Source organism: Littorina saxatilis, linkage group LG15 (genome assembly GCF_037325665.1).
Source record: "Littorina saxatilis isolate snail1 linkage group LG15, US_GU_Lsax_2.0, whole genome shotgun sequence".
Taxonomy (NCBI): Eukaryota; Metazoa; Mollusca; class Gastropoda; order Littorinimorpha; family Littorinidae; genus Littorina; species Littorina saxatilis.
In genome coordinates this window covers 23,464,686-23,481,874 of record NC_090259.1, presented here as the reverse complement: position 1 = coordinate 23,481,874, position 17,189 = coordinate 23,464,686, and the positions used below count along the sequence as shown (strand labels likewise).

At 41.0% G+C, this 17,189-nt stretch overlaps 1 protein-coding gene across 1 annotated transcript; it reads left to right on the top strand.

The window, feature by feature from the left end:
- The first annotated feature begins 6,910 nt into the window (after positions 1–6,910).
- On the top strand, positions 6,911–10,768 carry LOC138948866 (KRAB-A domain-containing protein 2-like). The gene is made up of 2 exons (XM_070320497.1): positions 6,911–7,559; positions 8,342–10,768. Exons 1-2 carry the CDS (start codon positions 7,396–7,398, stop codon positions 10,140–10,142), a joined length of 1,965 nt encoding a protein of 654 aa, XP_070176598.1. The 5' UTR covers positions 6,911–7,395; the 3' UTR covers positions 10,143–10,768.
- The last annotated feature ends 6,421 nt before the right edge of the window (positions 10,769–17,189 follow it).

Sequence of the window (17,189 nt, the reverse complement as noted above, 5' to 3'; positions counted from 1 at the left end):
TATAGACCGGCTCCTAATATATACTCTCCCCCCAAAATAGAAACTTGACACAGGTAAAAATTGATTTTTTTCAAATATGTTAGAGGAAAGCACCAAAATTCTGTTTGAAGTTTGTCAGTTACATTGTTGCTACCCACTAAATCACAAAAAGAACATCATTGAACCAAGACTTTACAGGGTGGTCGCCCTTTTATTGAATTGCAAAAATCTTGTCTGCACAAAAAACACGTGCATGGCGCCATGATGTTTCTTTTTTCAAGTTTCTTTTTTGGGAGAGGCACCGGAATCTGCGTAGCGCTATTGTGAAACGTTCACGGAGCTGTCGCACCCTGATATACCGATCCTGAGCCCGTGTCGTGACTCTAGGTCGGACTGACCTTGGTCTGTCCTGTACACTTTAAGTGGCATTTAAGCGGTTCCATAGTGCACATACAGTTTGTTGGGACACACCAAAATGCCTTGCAACATCTTCATTAGTTGCACCTGCTTGCAACCGGACAATAGCATTATGGCACTGGGCTTCAGTCAGTCGTGGCATTTTCCGCACCTTAATTGCAGGCGCAGGGAGTGTCACAGAATTGCGGTTGTAGTTGGGTCATATCCAAGGATTCCGTGACCGTTGAGAGCAAAGGTCCGTTTCTCGATGGATTTGACTTCTGGGAAGGTTAAATACAAATTTTAGAATGGGTGTACCTCGCGAAAGTGTGGGCATAACTTTTGAGAGCCCCAAATTCAAAATGGCCACCAACGGCCAGTATGAAAATTAACTTTTTACTGGTTTGGCTTAGAATGCTGCACAAAACATGTTTTCTAGGATAGTTTGGCATGGGGAATTCATATTTGGTATTATTTATATGATTTTACCTGTTTTTGATGTCTAAAACCAAGATGTCCACCAATTTTCATGTCCGAACGGTCACTTTTGCAAAGTCTTGAAAGGTCCTTCCTAGTAGGCTGTAATGTCCGTTTCTCAGTTGATTTGGCTTCCTTGAAGGTTAAATAATGTTTTTATCCTGGATGTCTTTTGCAAAAAATGTAGACACGAAGGTACGAAAGCCCCAAATCCAAAATGGCTTCCAACGACTATTATGAAAATGAACCTTTTACTATCTAGTTGATGGAGCATACACCGATTGGGTCTGTGTCTAGTGGGGTCTCTACACATCTTCTGTATCTGTTGAATCTCCAGGCTCGCTCCTCTCATCATCACTTCCACTTTCATCCGAATAATCGCGAAGTGTGAGCTGTTGGGGCAATGGGGGTTGGGTGTAGCGTACTGGTCGGCACTTCCCATCCACAAGTTCCCAGCCGTGCCCAATTGGGGATGGATGGTCAAACAGGTTGTAAAGAAGTTGGCAATATGTGATATAATTTGTCCTCTCCACATGCAGATTCAAGGAGTCGTCATCGGGTGGGAGGCGGAATGTACTTTTCCTCTTCATCTTGTGCCACTTGGAAGCTCTGGCCTGCCCGCAGGTAGCATCTGCACTTTCACCATAGATGCTGGAGAGAACAAAGGACTTCATGTCAGCTTTTACACTGTTCTCTAAGTCGGGGCTTTCGCCGACTCGTTCCAGGAGTTCCCTTGCCTCAGGATTAGTCATCGCCGTCTCCATCACAGTCTTCTTCCCATGGCCATAGAATCCTGAGGTATGATCACTTCCAGTGATCACATGGAGAGGTATGATGATCTGTGAGACTTCGTTGGACAGCATGTCACTGCAGTTGATAAAAGCATCTTTGCGTTTAATCAGCAGATCACCAGGAAGTTGTTGTGAGAGATATGCTCAACCTGTGCTTTGTTGAACAGCTCCAACATTTTGCTCTTCATAGTCTTGCGGAAGGATCCATCTACGTTGTACAGAGACAAGTGACCTCAGTGCCGGTGATGACGTGTCAAACGGCTGAGCGTTGAACTCTGTCATGCAGCCCTGCAGGTCCTGAATTGCTTGTTCGTCCTTTTTCATCCTAGCTGGCTGGCACTCAACATGTTTTCTGTGGCTACGCTCAGCCGTTTGACACCTCATTACCTGCACTGAGGTCACTGCAGTCTGGCCTGGTTGCTTCTCCAGAACTTGTTCAAGACCTCAATACTGCATTTGCAGACGGACAAGATCAAGTTGAAACCCTCCTGAATGACAGGGTATTCACCAAGACAAAGCTTCTCACTGCTACCATCCACAAGAATAAAAGGCAGACATTCGCCAGCGAGCGGATTTGTGCATCAGTTGGTGCGTCTACAAAGGTGGCTCAGATGGAAAAGTCGGGACTTGCGGCCCTGGTGGACCTCGTGGATGGTTCAGGCATGTTCCAACTTGAGCAAGTACTTGAGGGGAGGGTGACCGAGGAATGCTTGTCTCTGTACAACGTAGATGAATCCTTCCGCAAGACTATGAAGAGCAAAATGTTGGAGCTGTTCAACAAAGATCCAGTTGCTCAAAAACCACAGACCTACATCAGCATTGTTGACATGGGGATGATCTGGCGGTTAGCCACTCCTACACCTGATGACGGAGAGGCTAGGAAGCGTGATGGTTCGCACTACAGCTGGAATGACTATCTGCATAAGATATGCGCGATCATCTTCTCACGCCATGCTAATGCAAGCCCCTACATCATCCTGATCAATGACAAATATGACCTTCCCTTCAGCATCAAGGACGATGAACATGATCGACGGGCTGCAAAGCATGGACATATTCCAAATGTGTTCCCTAAGCCCGAAGACACTTTACCAGGTGCTGCTGAATTCAACCAATTCATGGTCAGATCAGGAAACAAGGTCAGATTGCAGAAGCTCGTGAAGAAAAAGTTGGAAGCAGAAGTTGCTCGGGTGGGGTGTGAGGTCATTTACTGTGAGGGTGAAACAGCAGTGAACCTGTCCACTGGGGTGGCAAATGGGGACTATGTCTTTAGACATCCAGAGGCTGATACAATGCTGCGCTCTGCCTATGCCAAGCTCAGGACAGGAAACTACAGGGGGACAGTTGTACTTGACAGTGATGACACTGACGTATATGTTCAAGCAGCATATCTCTCACAACAACTTCCTGGTGATCTGCTGATTAAACGCAAAGATGCCTTTATCAACTGCAGTGACATGCTGTCCAACGAAGTCTCACAGATCATCATACCTCTCCATGTGATCACTGGAAGTGATCATACCTCAGGATTCTATGGCCATGGGAAGAAGACTGTGATGGAGACGGCGATGACTAATCCTGAGGCAAGGGAACTCCTGGAACGAGTCGGCGAAAGCCCCGACTTAGAGAACAGTGTAAAAGCTGACATGAAGTCAGATGAAGAGGAAAAGTACATTCCGCCTCCCACCCGATGACGACTACTTGAATCTGCATGTGGAGAGGACAAATTATATCACATATTGCCAACTTCATTACAACCTGTTTGACCATCCATCCCCAATTGGGCACGGCTGGGAACTTGTGGATGGGAAGTGCCGACCAGTACGCTACACCCAACCCCCATTGCCCCAACAGCTCACACTTCGCGATTATTCGGATGAAAGTGGAAGTGATGATGAGAGGAGCGAGCCTGGAGATTCAACAGATACAGAAGATGTGTAGAGACCCCACTAGACACAGACCCAATCGGTGTATGCTCCATCAACTAGATAGTAAAAGGTTCTTTTTCATAATGGTCGTTGGAAGCCATTTTGGATTTGGGGCTTTCGTACCTTCGTGTCTACATTTTTTGCAAAAGACATCCAGGATAAAAACATTATTTAACCTTCAAGGAAGCCAAATCAACTGAGAAACGGACATTACAGCCTACTAGGAAGGACCTTTCAAGACTTTGCAAAAGTGACCGTTCGGACATGAAAATTGGCGGCCATCTTGGTTTTAGACATCAAAAACAGATAAAATCATATAAATAATACCAAATATGAATTCCCCATGCCAAACTATCCTAGAAAACATGTTTTGTGCAGCATTCTAAGCCAAACCAGTAAAAAGTTAATTTTCATAGTGGCCGTTGGTGGCCATTTTGAATTTGGGGCTCTCAAAAGTTATGCCCACACTTTCGCGAGGTACACCCATTCTAAAATTTGTATTTAACCTTCACAGAAGTCAAATCCATCGAGAAACCGACCTTTGCTCTCAACGGTCACGGAATCCTTGGATATGACCCAACTATTGATATGGCCTTCTCATCTCTGCCACTTGAGGCTCAGACAGAGACAAAAACATCACGGCACCATGCACGTGATTTTCGTGCAGACAAGATTTTTGCAATTCAATAAAAGGGCGACCACCCAGTAAAGTCTCGGTTAGATGAAGTTCTATTTGTGGTTTAGTGTTTAGCAACAATGTAACGACTAACGGACAAACTTCAAACTGAATGTTGGTGCTTTCCTCTAACCTATTTGAACAAAATAAATGTTTACCTGTGTTGAGTTTCTTTGTTGGGAGAGTATAATTATATAAAGTTTGAAAAATGATTGATTTTTTTTTTTTTAATTACGTTTTGCAACATGTGAACATTATATTTTTGACCTCCTTTGCTGGACATAAGCTTCAGACTGAACAAAACTTCTTTCGAATTAATTTGAAAATGATTGATTTTGTGTGTCTCCAAGTGGAAGAGTGGTCTCAAAACAGCTTTGGCATATCTTTCATAGTGAGCAGAACTTTGCTTTACGGAAGAAATTATTGTGCCATTGCCACATATAGTCCAAATCCTTGTTAATCTGTTGTCCAAGGCCTTGTTAAACATTTGTCTTTGATCAGTGTTCAGACAAGACTAATTATAAGCCTAATTGCAACGGTGTTTCGCTTAATTGGTACAGATGCTGCTGAGCTAGGCCGACGAGCATGGTGGGCTCCCTTGAAGTTTTATAACTGCGTAAATCATTGCTGACTGAACACGTGGATTAGTAGAATTAATTTACTAATGAGATTGTACATTTGCGATCAATAAGGTCGGTATAATCTTTGTCATAATTTTCACGAGTTTTCATTCATAACCAGCAGGATAACAAACAAAAAACAATGTTCATAATGATGTGACAAATCGACGTAGTGGGTTGGTTTGAGCTTCATGTGAAACGTGGATAGTCAAACTAAAAGCCAATCAGGTTTTTTTTATGTGTGGAACCATCACTGCTTTAAATTCGTGTTTCCGAGGACAACGATTGTAAACATTCACTATCAAAGACCAAATCAATGTTTATAATAAACGCGGCAATTCATGGTCAATTTACAACTTATCTCTTTATAATGATTAATCGCAAAAGACAGAGTGGAAAGTCTTAAAACATTTTAAAGAAAAGGCATATGCCAAACACTTACTGGACTCGCAAATATGATGACAGCTCTGTACAGTTTTAGACTGGAAGAAAAGCGAACATGGTACGTTTGACGTCACACACAAGAATGACATGTTATCTCAAACTTCTAACAGCTTTAATGGGGCCTTGAATTGCATTATATAAATTACGTTCGGAATAGGGATCCCCGTCATATATTGTGCGTACTTTCGCTCTTCCAAAATGATGAAAAAACACGATGTTTGGTGGCTTGTAAGGTCAGCGTTTTGTGTTGTTCCTCGGGGAGCAAACCACCTTCTGTCTTCTTCTTGTCGTTCGCTGTTAGATCGTCAGTCCGGACTGCAGGGCGAAACGTGCTGTCCTCTCCAAGTCCTCTTTGGGGCCGTATAGCTTCTTTTGTAGCGCTGTCTCCTCTGGCCAGGTGGTGTCCCTCAGAGCACTGTGGTATGGACCACCTTCTGTTACATCTTTATCAACCTCGGCATTCGGCCTTGGTCGCTAAAGGTGAAAAAGAACAGAGACAGGTACGTAGTAACTTCAGCAAAGGCGGCTTAATGCACACACACACACACACACACACACACACACACACACACACACACACATACTTGTTTTCCCCTCGTTATTGTGACCATTGGCCGGCCCCATCGTTGTTTTGACAGTGCCTGCTGAAGTGACCGTTTGACCAATAGATAAGAAATTCCACATCAAGCTTATTTAAATTGGCCAAAAGTGAATGTGCATAATTACACTCACATACACTCAATATTTCAATAAACTGAAACACCGCCTGCATTGTGTTGACAAAGATGATACACACGATACACACTTGTGTGTGAACGTTGTTTTGACCGGGGTATACATGTTTTCCCCTCGTTATTGTGACCATTGGCCGGTCCCATCGTTGTTTTGACAGTGCCTGCTGAAGTGACCGTTTGACCAATAGATAAGAAATTCCACATCAAGCTTATTTAAATTGGCCAAAAGTGAATGTGCATAATTACACTCACATACACTCAATATTTCAATAAACTGAAACACCGCCTGCATTGTGTTGACAAAGATGATACACACTCGTGTGTGAACGTTGTTTTGACCGGGGTATACATGTTTTCCCCTCGTTATTGTGACTATTGGCCAGTTCCATCGTTGTTTTGACAGTGCCGGTTGAAATGACCGTTTGACCAATAGATAACAAAATTCCACATCAAGCTCATTTAAATTGGCCAAAAGTGAATGTGCATAATTACACTCACATACACTCAATATTTCAATAAACTGAAACACCGCCTGCATTGTGTTGACAAAGATGATACACACTCGTGTGTGAACGTTGTTTTGACCGGGGTATACATGTTTTCCCCTCGTTATTGTGACTATTGGCCAGTTCCATCGTTGTTTTGACAGTGCCGGTTGAAATGACCGTTTGACCAATAGATAACAAAATTCCACATCAAGCTCATTTAAATTGGCCAAAAGTGAATGTGCATAATTACACTCACATACACTCAATATTTCAATAAACTGAAACACCGCCTGCATTGTGTTGACAAAGATGATACACACGATACACACTCGTGTGTGAACGTTGTTTTGACCGGGGTATGCATTGTATTGACTTTCCGTGGTAGTGTGATATTGTATATATGTTACAGGCAAGTTGGGAAACCAGGCATTTCCGGAAATGACTAACGAGAGTAGTCATTTACGGAAATGACTGATTCACTCGGTCATTTCCGAAAATGCCTAAAGTTGAGCTTGATATTTTAGTCATTTACAGAAATGACTGAAATTACTTAGTCAACATTACCGAATATGCCTAGGCACGTGAATCATAGTCATAAAGGTTGTGAAATGAGAAATGTTAGGACATTTGTGTTCACGCCAAGCCAGCGATCGTGACCAAAACTGTCAACCACGTGAATATTGTTCTCCAAACTAAACTGAATAAAATTTGTGTTTAAATAATCGTGTGTGTGTGTTTTTTTTTTAACTTTTTATGGGCGGTTATGTATTTAATTTACTTGGGCTCGTGAATACTGTTCTCCAAACTTGGCGAGTTAGTTTCTGAACTTAGTTGCTGCACACAGTTTGAACAGACATCCACTATGGACGTAGAGGATCGTTTTCGAAAATGTCTTTTTGAAAGATATGCCAAAAATAAGAACTATTTGTTACCAAAGGATTGCTACTTTACCATGATCAACGACCTCAAGACAGCACAGGTGTCATCGACAACCAAAACATCACGCCAGTACAAACTGATGAAGAGGTTAGTATCTCTCTCTCTCTCTCTCTCTCTCTCTCTCTCTCTCTCTCTCTCTCTCTCTCTCTCTCTCCCTCTTTTTTTTTAACTTGTGTCTTCATACTCCTACTCTCTCTCTCTTTCTCTCTCTCTCTCTCTCTCTCTCTCTCTCTCTCTCTCTCTCTCTCTCTCTCTCTCTCTCTCTCTCTTATGCGGCAAGATATTGGCATGAGACATAAACATTTGGTCACAGACATTTTCCTCTTTCTTCCTCTCTCTCTCTCCCTCTCTCTCTTTCTCTCTCTCTCTCTCTCTCTCTCTCTCTCTCTCTCTCTCTCTCTTATGCGGCAAGATATTGGCATGAGACATAAACATTTGGTCACAGACATTTTCCTCTTTCTTCCTCTCTCTCTCTCCCTCTCTCTCTTTCTCTCTCTCTCTCTCTCTCTCTCTCTCTCTGTCTCTCTCTCCCTCTCTGTCTCTCTCTCTCTTTCTCTCCCTCTCTCTTTCTCTCTGCCCTTTCTCTCTCTCTCTCTCCCTCTCTCTCTCTCTCTCCCTCTCTCTCTCCCTCTTTCTTCCTCTCTCTCTCTCTCCCTCTCTCTCGTTGACTCTCTCTCTCTCTCTCTCTCTCCCTCTCTCTCTCTCTCTCTCACTCTCTCTCTCTCCCTCTCTCTCTCTCCCTCTTTCTTCCTCTCTCTCTCTTTCTCTCTCTCTCTCTCTCTCTCTCTCTCTCTCTCTCTGTCTATCTCCCTCTCTCTCTCTCACTCTCTCTCTGTTTTGTTTATTGATAGTGCGTTTTTATTCTAAAGGTATGAGGTGCTGCAGTGCGGTCCAAATGACAAGCTGATCCGAAAAAGATCCTCACCTGATGAAGCCCCGATCTTCTTTGTCACCCTTGAAGATACCTACGACACCATCAAGACTGCACACATCGCCACCGGTCACGGAGGGCGCGATAGGATGCTGAAGGAACTGGAAAAGAAATTTGCCAATATCCAAAGAGACAGTGTAGAACTGTTTAAGTCTTATTGCCTCGTGTGCCAGGAGAAACAAAAGCGACAGAAAACCAAAGGTGTCGTCGTGCGACCTATTCTCACAGAGGAATTCAATTCCAGAAGCCAAGTGGACCTTGTGGACTACCAGTCGATGGAGGATGGCGGCTACAAATGGATTATGGTCTATCAAGATCACCTCACCAAATTTGTAGTCTTGCGACCGCTGACATCAAAAAGGGCGTGCCAAGTAGCCCTTCAGCTCGTGGACATTTTTACTCTTTTCGGGGCTCCAGTGATCCTTCAATCGGACAATGGAAGCGAGTTCACTGCAGTTGTCATCAGAGAACTACGAGATCTGTGGCCAGAATTAAAACTCGTTCATGGAAAACCTCGTCATCCTCAGTCACAAGGCTCTGTAGAGAGGGCCAACGGTGACATCAAGGACATGCTGACTGCTTGGATGTCGGATCACCAAACAACGCGTTGGTCATTGGGTCTAAAGTTCGTGCAGTTCATGAAAAACCGAGCCTACCATTCAGGATTGAAAAGATCCCCGTACAGAGCCATGTTTGGCGTCGAGCCCAGAGTTGGGCTGTCTTCCACGTGGCTGCCAGAGGCCCTGATTGATGAAATGCAAACAGAAGAGGACCTTCGAGAAAGAGTAGGCTGGTCAAGTAATGCTGATAACGCAAGCAATCCGGAGTCAGCAGGTTCAGATTTGGACATCAATATAACAAGTGTCTCTGTGCAGGTCCATGAAGAATCAACCAGTGCTGGTGCCACTCTACAGGAACTTTCAAATGGTGATGCAGCAGTCATCGACAGAGCATTCGAAATAGTCCAAGATGAACTGACAATGACTAATGTCACTGCCATTCTACAGGAAGAACTATCAAATGGTGGTGAAGGAGTCGTCGAAACAGTCCAATGTGAACCGTCAATGACTGATGCCACTGCCACTGCCATTCTACATGAACTATCAAATGGTGGGGAAGGAGTCGTCGAAACAGTCCAAGGTGAACCGTCAATGACTGATGCCACTGCCACTGCCATTCTACAGGAACTATCAAATGGTGGCGAAGGAGTCCTGCATACTGAAAATAATGAACTTCGCTTGCTCAACAAACGGCAACCAAGTATCAATCGTCAACGGGAGGCCAGCCGAGAATGCCAGAAGGGGCAGGCAGAGCGAATGATAAAGCGTAGCAGAATAGAGCTATGCCCGGGACAACCTGGAGACAACGTGGCAGTGCCCGTTCCCCTGGTCGACAGGGGTCGAGGAGATCCCAGAAACATTCTGGGAATTATTCTGCACAAGACTGAAAACGACCTGTATAAAATTGCAACAAGAAGCGGGGTACTGAAAGGATCTTTCACTAGAAATGAATTTGAACTCTGCGCACAGAAACTCTTGACAGAGCAAGATGTAAAATGTGACAAACAGGTCAGTGTCCGCGAGGCAGTTGTTCAAAATTCCTTGAGTGGAGGACAGGGCTTTACCAAATGCAACTGCTCTGGGGGGAAAAAGTGTCAAACAAATAGGTGTAAATGCTTCAAACGTAAAGTACTCTGCAACAGTCGTTGCCACCAAAGCCTGACATGCAAAAACAAATGAACAGAAGAATGCCTGGTACTCAAACTATGTGTGTATGTGTGTGTGTGTGTGTGTGTGTGTGTGTGTGTGTGTTGGTGTATGTGTGTGTGTGTGTGTGTGTGTGTGTGTTGGTGTGTGTGTGTTTTATTCATTGCTCTACATTTTAAATTCTTGCACATATTTATAACCATTTCCATTCCTAAAGTGCACAGTGCAAATGCTCTGAACGTAAAGCATTATGCCACTAAAGCCTGGCATGCAAAAACAAATGAACAGAAGAGTAATTAACACTCAAATCTACATGAAAATGTGTGTATTTTAGTATTTCATTTTGTTATTATTCTTTTATCTACCTTTTAATCTGACAGATAATAACATTAAAATCTGGTACATATTTATAACCCTTTTCATTCTTATTGTACACGTGCGTGCGTGCGTTTCGATTGATCAAGAGTTTGTGTGTCAGGCATTTCTGGAAATGCCTAACAGCTAATTTCAGTCATTACTGGAAATGACTAAAATATCCAGCTAAACTTTAGGCATTTCCTGAAATGACCGAGTGAATCAGTCATTTCCGTAAATGACTACTTTTCGGTAGTCATTTCCGGAAATGCCTGGTTTCCCAACTTGCCTGTAACATATATATTATATAAGGTAGTGTGCCTTTACATTTTAACTTGCTCCTTTCAAAACCTTCTATTGGCACTTAGACCAAAGAATCACAAAGCCTTTTTTTTATGTGTACGAAACAGCTAAACAAAACGTGTAGCTTACTTTGCAGTGCATAATCATGAAGCTTTTTAAAATGAAGTTTAATGATCATATTTGAAGGTGGTGGATACTATAAGTGTTATCAGGGACCTATATTAGAATCAGTCTGTCAGTTACGTTTTTTTTTGTCCTTGTAATGAAAGGTATTTTTATGATGGCGCTCAGTTCCCTTGCGTTTGTTCATCGACATTTTAAGATACCTTCACATTTGAAATTGCATTTTATTTTATTTACTTTGACTTCCATTCATTTAATGATGGGCTTGTTTAGCATAATTGCTTTTGTATACACATGCATTTTACAGTCTGTGTGTTCAGTTGTAGAAACAATTTCTCTTCTTGAGACAATAATAGCTTTTTGTTAACTTTCGGAGTAAGGATTTGAATGATTTTCCCTGTGGCGATTATGTCCATGCAATCTGCAATCCTGTGATCACACATCCACATACAAACACAATCAGTCGAATCATAACAATAAGCATGTTTTGCAAAATAACGTTTGGTAGTTTTTATTCCTTTTCAATGGCATGCAACAAAACGGTGACATTTGCTTTTTGCAGACATTTAAAAAGCAGTGAATTTATCCTTTGTATAATTATACTTATACTGTTATAGCTTACAACCAGGCTATAACAGTGATTGAATGTTGCCCCAGTTGACAAAGGAACAGGAAATAGAATGCATGTACAACTTCTCGTCTCAAACTAAAATAAAGAAGAAAAACAAATCTGAATATCTTGTTAAAGAGAACAGAGAAAAAAAGTGTATTTTGTACCTTCAAAACCTCTTAAACAGCGCTTACATTAGATTTAAGAAATCAGTGAACTTAACGTATAACAACGATTGAATAACTCTGCCCAACATGACAAAGAAAACAAAACTTGACTAAATATAAAAAGACAGATTTATTTCTCTCAAACAAAACCTTCAAACCTGTTGAAAAATAGGCTATTGCCTCCACCATCATTGTTCTGACCGCGCATAATAAACTGAACTTTTGACCAATGTCCAACAAAATTCAAATTAAGCTAAATCAAACACACTCCAAATAAATAATTAAATATGAAACACAACCACCAGTGTGCTCATGATTAAAAATAATGAAAACACATAATGCACACCCGGTGTATAACATTGTTCTGAAAGGAACAATACACGGCTTTGACTTTCTTTAAACTTATAAGTGGGCCTAATGCGTTCATGATAATAATGCAATATAACACAGTAAGGTAGTCTCGAGTCATATGATTACATATTTGTAACATGGAAAATAAACCAATGTTAAAATACTGTGAGGCATGAGAATTGGCATATATATATATGTATAGGTTACAACACGAGTGGTTTTTTATATGGCTTGTATTTCAGTCAAGACCCAGCGGATGAATATCATCGGGAGACACGAGCCTTTGGCGAGTGGCTCTCGATTGATATTCCCGCTGGGTCTTGACTGAAATACAAGCCATATAAAAAACCACGAGTGTTGTAATCTGTATATCCCATTCTACCATCAAACACAAAGTGTAGACTACTAGCGGCACTTTTGCGATCTGTGGAGTGTGAAACAGTGTTTTCAGCGAGACATGGCCTTTTTGCAACCTTAAACTAAGTGACCGTCGCTGAAAAAATAAAACGAATGAGTGCATCTATAAGTACGCGGTAACACTACTTTCAGACCGTTTAAAAGCGTTAAGTAAAGGTTCATAAGTTGCAAGAAAGTAATGAAGTCGTATAGAAATCCATTTAGTTGAAGCGCACAATTCTTTTGCGTTTCAGGTCGGCGGAACGGGGAAACCGGTTTGGCCCCCATTTGGCTTACTCGACTCGATTCAGAATCGATTCCACGTTGTTTTTTTCGAACGCATTATTATACAATTAGTCTTATTGACAGAGAAGCAAATTTTAGGGAACACATATGTAGATTTAACCATTTGCTCCCTATTTGAAATGTATCTACATGATAAACTGTTTTGCGAGTGTGTTTGCATGAACCTAAACTGGTATTGATGCGATGAAAACAGGACCCAAGTCTGTCACCGCCGCTTGATTGCATTTTGAAAGAATATGACTGGATTACGGAAAAATACACACATGTTAAGTTCTTAGATACCTTCATCGCCAATGTGGACTTACTGCAGAGCCAGGCAAAAGAGTAGACTTGCTCGCAAAACACGTGAAACAGCTGATGATAGCGAAGCCCAACCGTGCCAGGTAAGGACGGTCTGACAGATTCTCAAAAGTCGTCTGCTAACGAAGCAAGGGGAGGGTACTCGTGTTTTTGTTTTGGTTCGCTAGCATCTGGTTATCTTGTAAGTTGAATGTTCGTTTTTTCCCACCTGCATTGCTTTCATAATGAAAGAAACGTTTGCTTATTGCATCTCATACATCAGATCAGTTCTGAGATTCATTTTTGCGTGCAACTGATATGGTTTTCTGAGCCGTGCAATACGATTTTGGAACTTCATACAAATGTGTCACATTGTTCGGCGCGAGGTCAAAGGTCGGGAGCAAAGTAGTTCTTCGCCCAAATCGGAATCTGCACTATCATATATTTTTTTGAGTCCATGATGTATTTATTGAGCTATAAAAATACAACATATATACCCATACTGAAGTAACAGAGACAAAGAAGGGAGGTCATGGGATATATATATATATACAGATTATTTAAAACACTCCACTGAATAGTCCACACAATCAAAACAACTAGCAGCATCTTTAGTAAGGTCTATGCTTTTTCAATTGCAACAAATGAAAAATATACTTTTGTTTCTAACAGAAAGTAAGAAAGCTGCCAATTTATCCTTTGTATTATAGCTTCCAACAAACGTATAGCGACGATTGAATAACTTTGCCCCAGGTGACAAAGAAACATACAATAAAACTATTTTCCAACTTCTTGTCTCTCAAACAAAATTGAAAAAGCAAATCTTCAAACATCCTGTTAAAATAGGCCATTTGCCTCCACCATCGTTGTTTTGACAGCACATGCTGAAGTGACCTTTTGACCGATGCCCATGAAATACCAAATTAAGCTGATCTAAAGAGCCAAAAGTAAATGTACCATAAATACACTTTATATACACTCAAAATCTTTCTTTATTCTTTATTTCTTTATTTGGTGTTTAACGTCGTTTTCAACCACGCAGGTTATATCGCGACGGGGAAAGGGGGGGAGATGGGATAGAGCACTCAAAATCGAAATCAATCATTACATGTGAAACACCACTATGACCCAGTGTTTATGATACGTTATGATTGTTTTGACTTTCCTACAAGCGGACCTTATGGTAGTTTGTGGTCACGATAATAAATAATAATGATCACACGATGACCCAGTGTTTATGATACGTTATGATTGTTTTGACTTTCCTACTAGCGGACCTTATGGTAGTTTGTGGTCACGATAATAAATAATAATGATAATAAAGTTAAAACGGCTATGCCTACGATGCCTTCGGGCCTTGTTTTTGGCCGATTTGAGCGGAATTGCTGTTATATATTGCCCAGCCAACCTTAATTAGAGCAATCCTTACTCTTGTTATCCCAAAGAAGTACTGTACACTTAAGAAACGTCGTTCAAACTCGGCGTACAGCAAGCTTTAGAAGCGACCACTACTCTTTTGTACAAGAGGGAGAGTTTAAAGCGGCTAGGTCTGATTTACTCTCTCCTATCGCCACCAGACTAGTGTTATGCTACTATAAACCATAACAATGCTTCACGACCGGAATAGTTTCATATCTCAAAACTCGGGTTCTAGTGGCCAATTCAGTGTGGCATTGAGACTATATGCATGACTAAACGGGAAGTAATTCACACAGCCTCCACAACAAAAGAGCAGTGGTCGCTGCGGAAGCTCGCTGTACGCCGAGTTTAAACGACGTTTCTTAAGTCTTTCTTTCTTTATTTGGTGTTTAACGTCGTTTTCAACCACGAAGGTTATATCGCGACGGGGAAAGGGGGGAGATGGGATAGAGCCACTTGTTAATTGTTTCTTGTTCACAAAAGCACTAATAAAAAAATTGCTCCAGGGGCTTGCAACGTAGTACAATATATTACCTTACTGGGAGAATGCAAGTTTCCAGTACAAAAGACTTAACATTTCTTATATACTGCTTGACTAAAATCTTTACAAACATTGACTATATTCTATACAAGAAACACTTAACAAGGGTAAAAAGAGAAACAGAATCCGTTAGTCGCCTCTTACGACATGCTGGGGAGCATCGGGTAAATTCTTCCCCCTAACCCGCGGGGGGCGTACAGTACTTCTTTGGGATAACAAGGGTAAGGGTTGCTCTAATTAAGGTTGGCTGAACAATATGTACAGCCATTCCGCTCAAATCGGCTGAAAACAATGTCTGAATGCAACGTAGGCATAGCTGTTTTAAATCAGATCTAGCCGCTTTAAACAAGGGCAAAGCCACCGATAATCATGACTCACTTGCTCAGATTTCGTATTGTTTTTTGCTAATAGAATCTGACATGCATTTTGTGAGTATTCATAGGCTCTACAAGTATAACCAAGTCAAGTTTGTATCATGCATTTTTCCATTGTCTGAAAAGTTGTGACTGTTCAATACGTGGTCAGTTGTCAGAACATAGCCTCATTTTTGCTGCACAAATGAATTAAAAATAGCCAATTGTCTCCACCATCGTTGTTTTGACAGCACATAATAAACTGACCTTTTGACCAATCCTAAGATATGTCCCATCTAGCTTATTTAAAGGTGTTCGTCTGTGTTTTGCTTATTTATTCATAATCCTACCATTAAATTTCGCTAAAAAGTTAAGTCACATGATGAGAAGAACCACTGTGCAAAAAGTTATTTTAAAAAAGTTATAGGTAAAACAATGGGTTTTTTTCTCAGCAAACTCTCCTTATAATATTAATAGTCATGTTAAAAACAAGGGGAATAAATTAAGAAGATGTCATCTGTCACAACTTTTTAGTTAAATTAAAATGTAGTAATATAAAAAAAAAGGAGAAAAAATGCAGACGAGCACCTTTAAAATGTCCAACAATGATTTGCAAGAACACATTCTGAATAAATCATTAAATATCAAATTAAAAAAACACAACCACCAGTGTGCTCATAATAAAAAAACCGAAAAAACATCATACGCACCCAGTGTATATACATTGTTCTGACGGGAACATACAATGTGTCGACTTTCCTTAACTCATTCGAGGCGCGTCGGAACTGGAATTCCGACATCTGTGTTTAGCGTTGGCTGCGTGCCGGCACTTGAGTTCCGACGGATATCACGAATTTTTAACGGTGTAAACGGTCCTGCTGACCAAGGGAAACAACCCCTGCAATGAACTTCTATCTGTCTACAGTGGTACCATTCACTGTAAACAGTTCCTTCCCTTAAATTGTTGGGATTAATAAAAATTTTGTTGACGGTGTGCGACCCACGTGTTTTGACTTTTCCAAGATGGCGGATCGTTCTGCTGAGACGTAGTAACTTGAAAAGAGTGCTAGAACGTGTTATTCAGTACGGTTCTGATCTTGACCTCAGTGATGATGATAGTGGAGATGATATTTTAGATTCTGGTGACGATTTTGTGCCAATGGACGATCATTTGGGTGATGATTCGGGCAATGCAAGTGTCGATCATGACATTGTGTATGATGAACCCATGACGTAGAAAGTTTTTTTGTTTTGCTTCAAATTGGATATTTTGCGTGGATATGAAGACAACAAAAGGTATGTACTTTCAAATGTTTCATATATTTTCTAAAAGAGTAAGTTTCAAACTTTGCAAAAACATAAGGTATGTAAGGTTATCTTGTGTTGTTGATTTTTAATATTTTTTTCAAAATGGCTCTAAATCGCGCGTTGGCAGGGAACACAGGGGAAATTTAGCTGCGCCTCGAATGAGATAAACGGACTAGCAGGGCTACTGCTAGAGTGTGTTCAGTATAATCATGAAATAGAATGAAATGAGGTAGTCTTCACGTCGAACGCAGAAGAAGAAGAAGAAGGTAGTCTTCAGCCATAGAATTATATTTTTGCATAATGGAAAATCAACCACCGTAAAAATAAACCAGTTGTTGCATGATAAATGGCACAATTCAAAACACTCCATTGAATAGTCCACAAAAAGATAATTAGCAACATCATGTTTAGTGCTGTTGTAAGTGTTATTTCAATGGCAACAAACAAAACAGATTTTTTTTACTATATCAATGATTGACTAACTTTGCCCTCGGTGACAAAAGAACATGAAATAACACTTTTTTTCCAACTTCTTGTCTCTCAAACAAATAATAAAAGAAACACATCTTC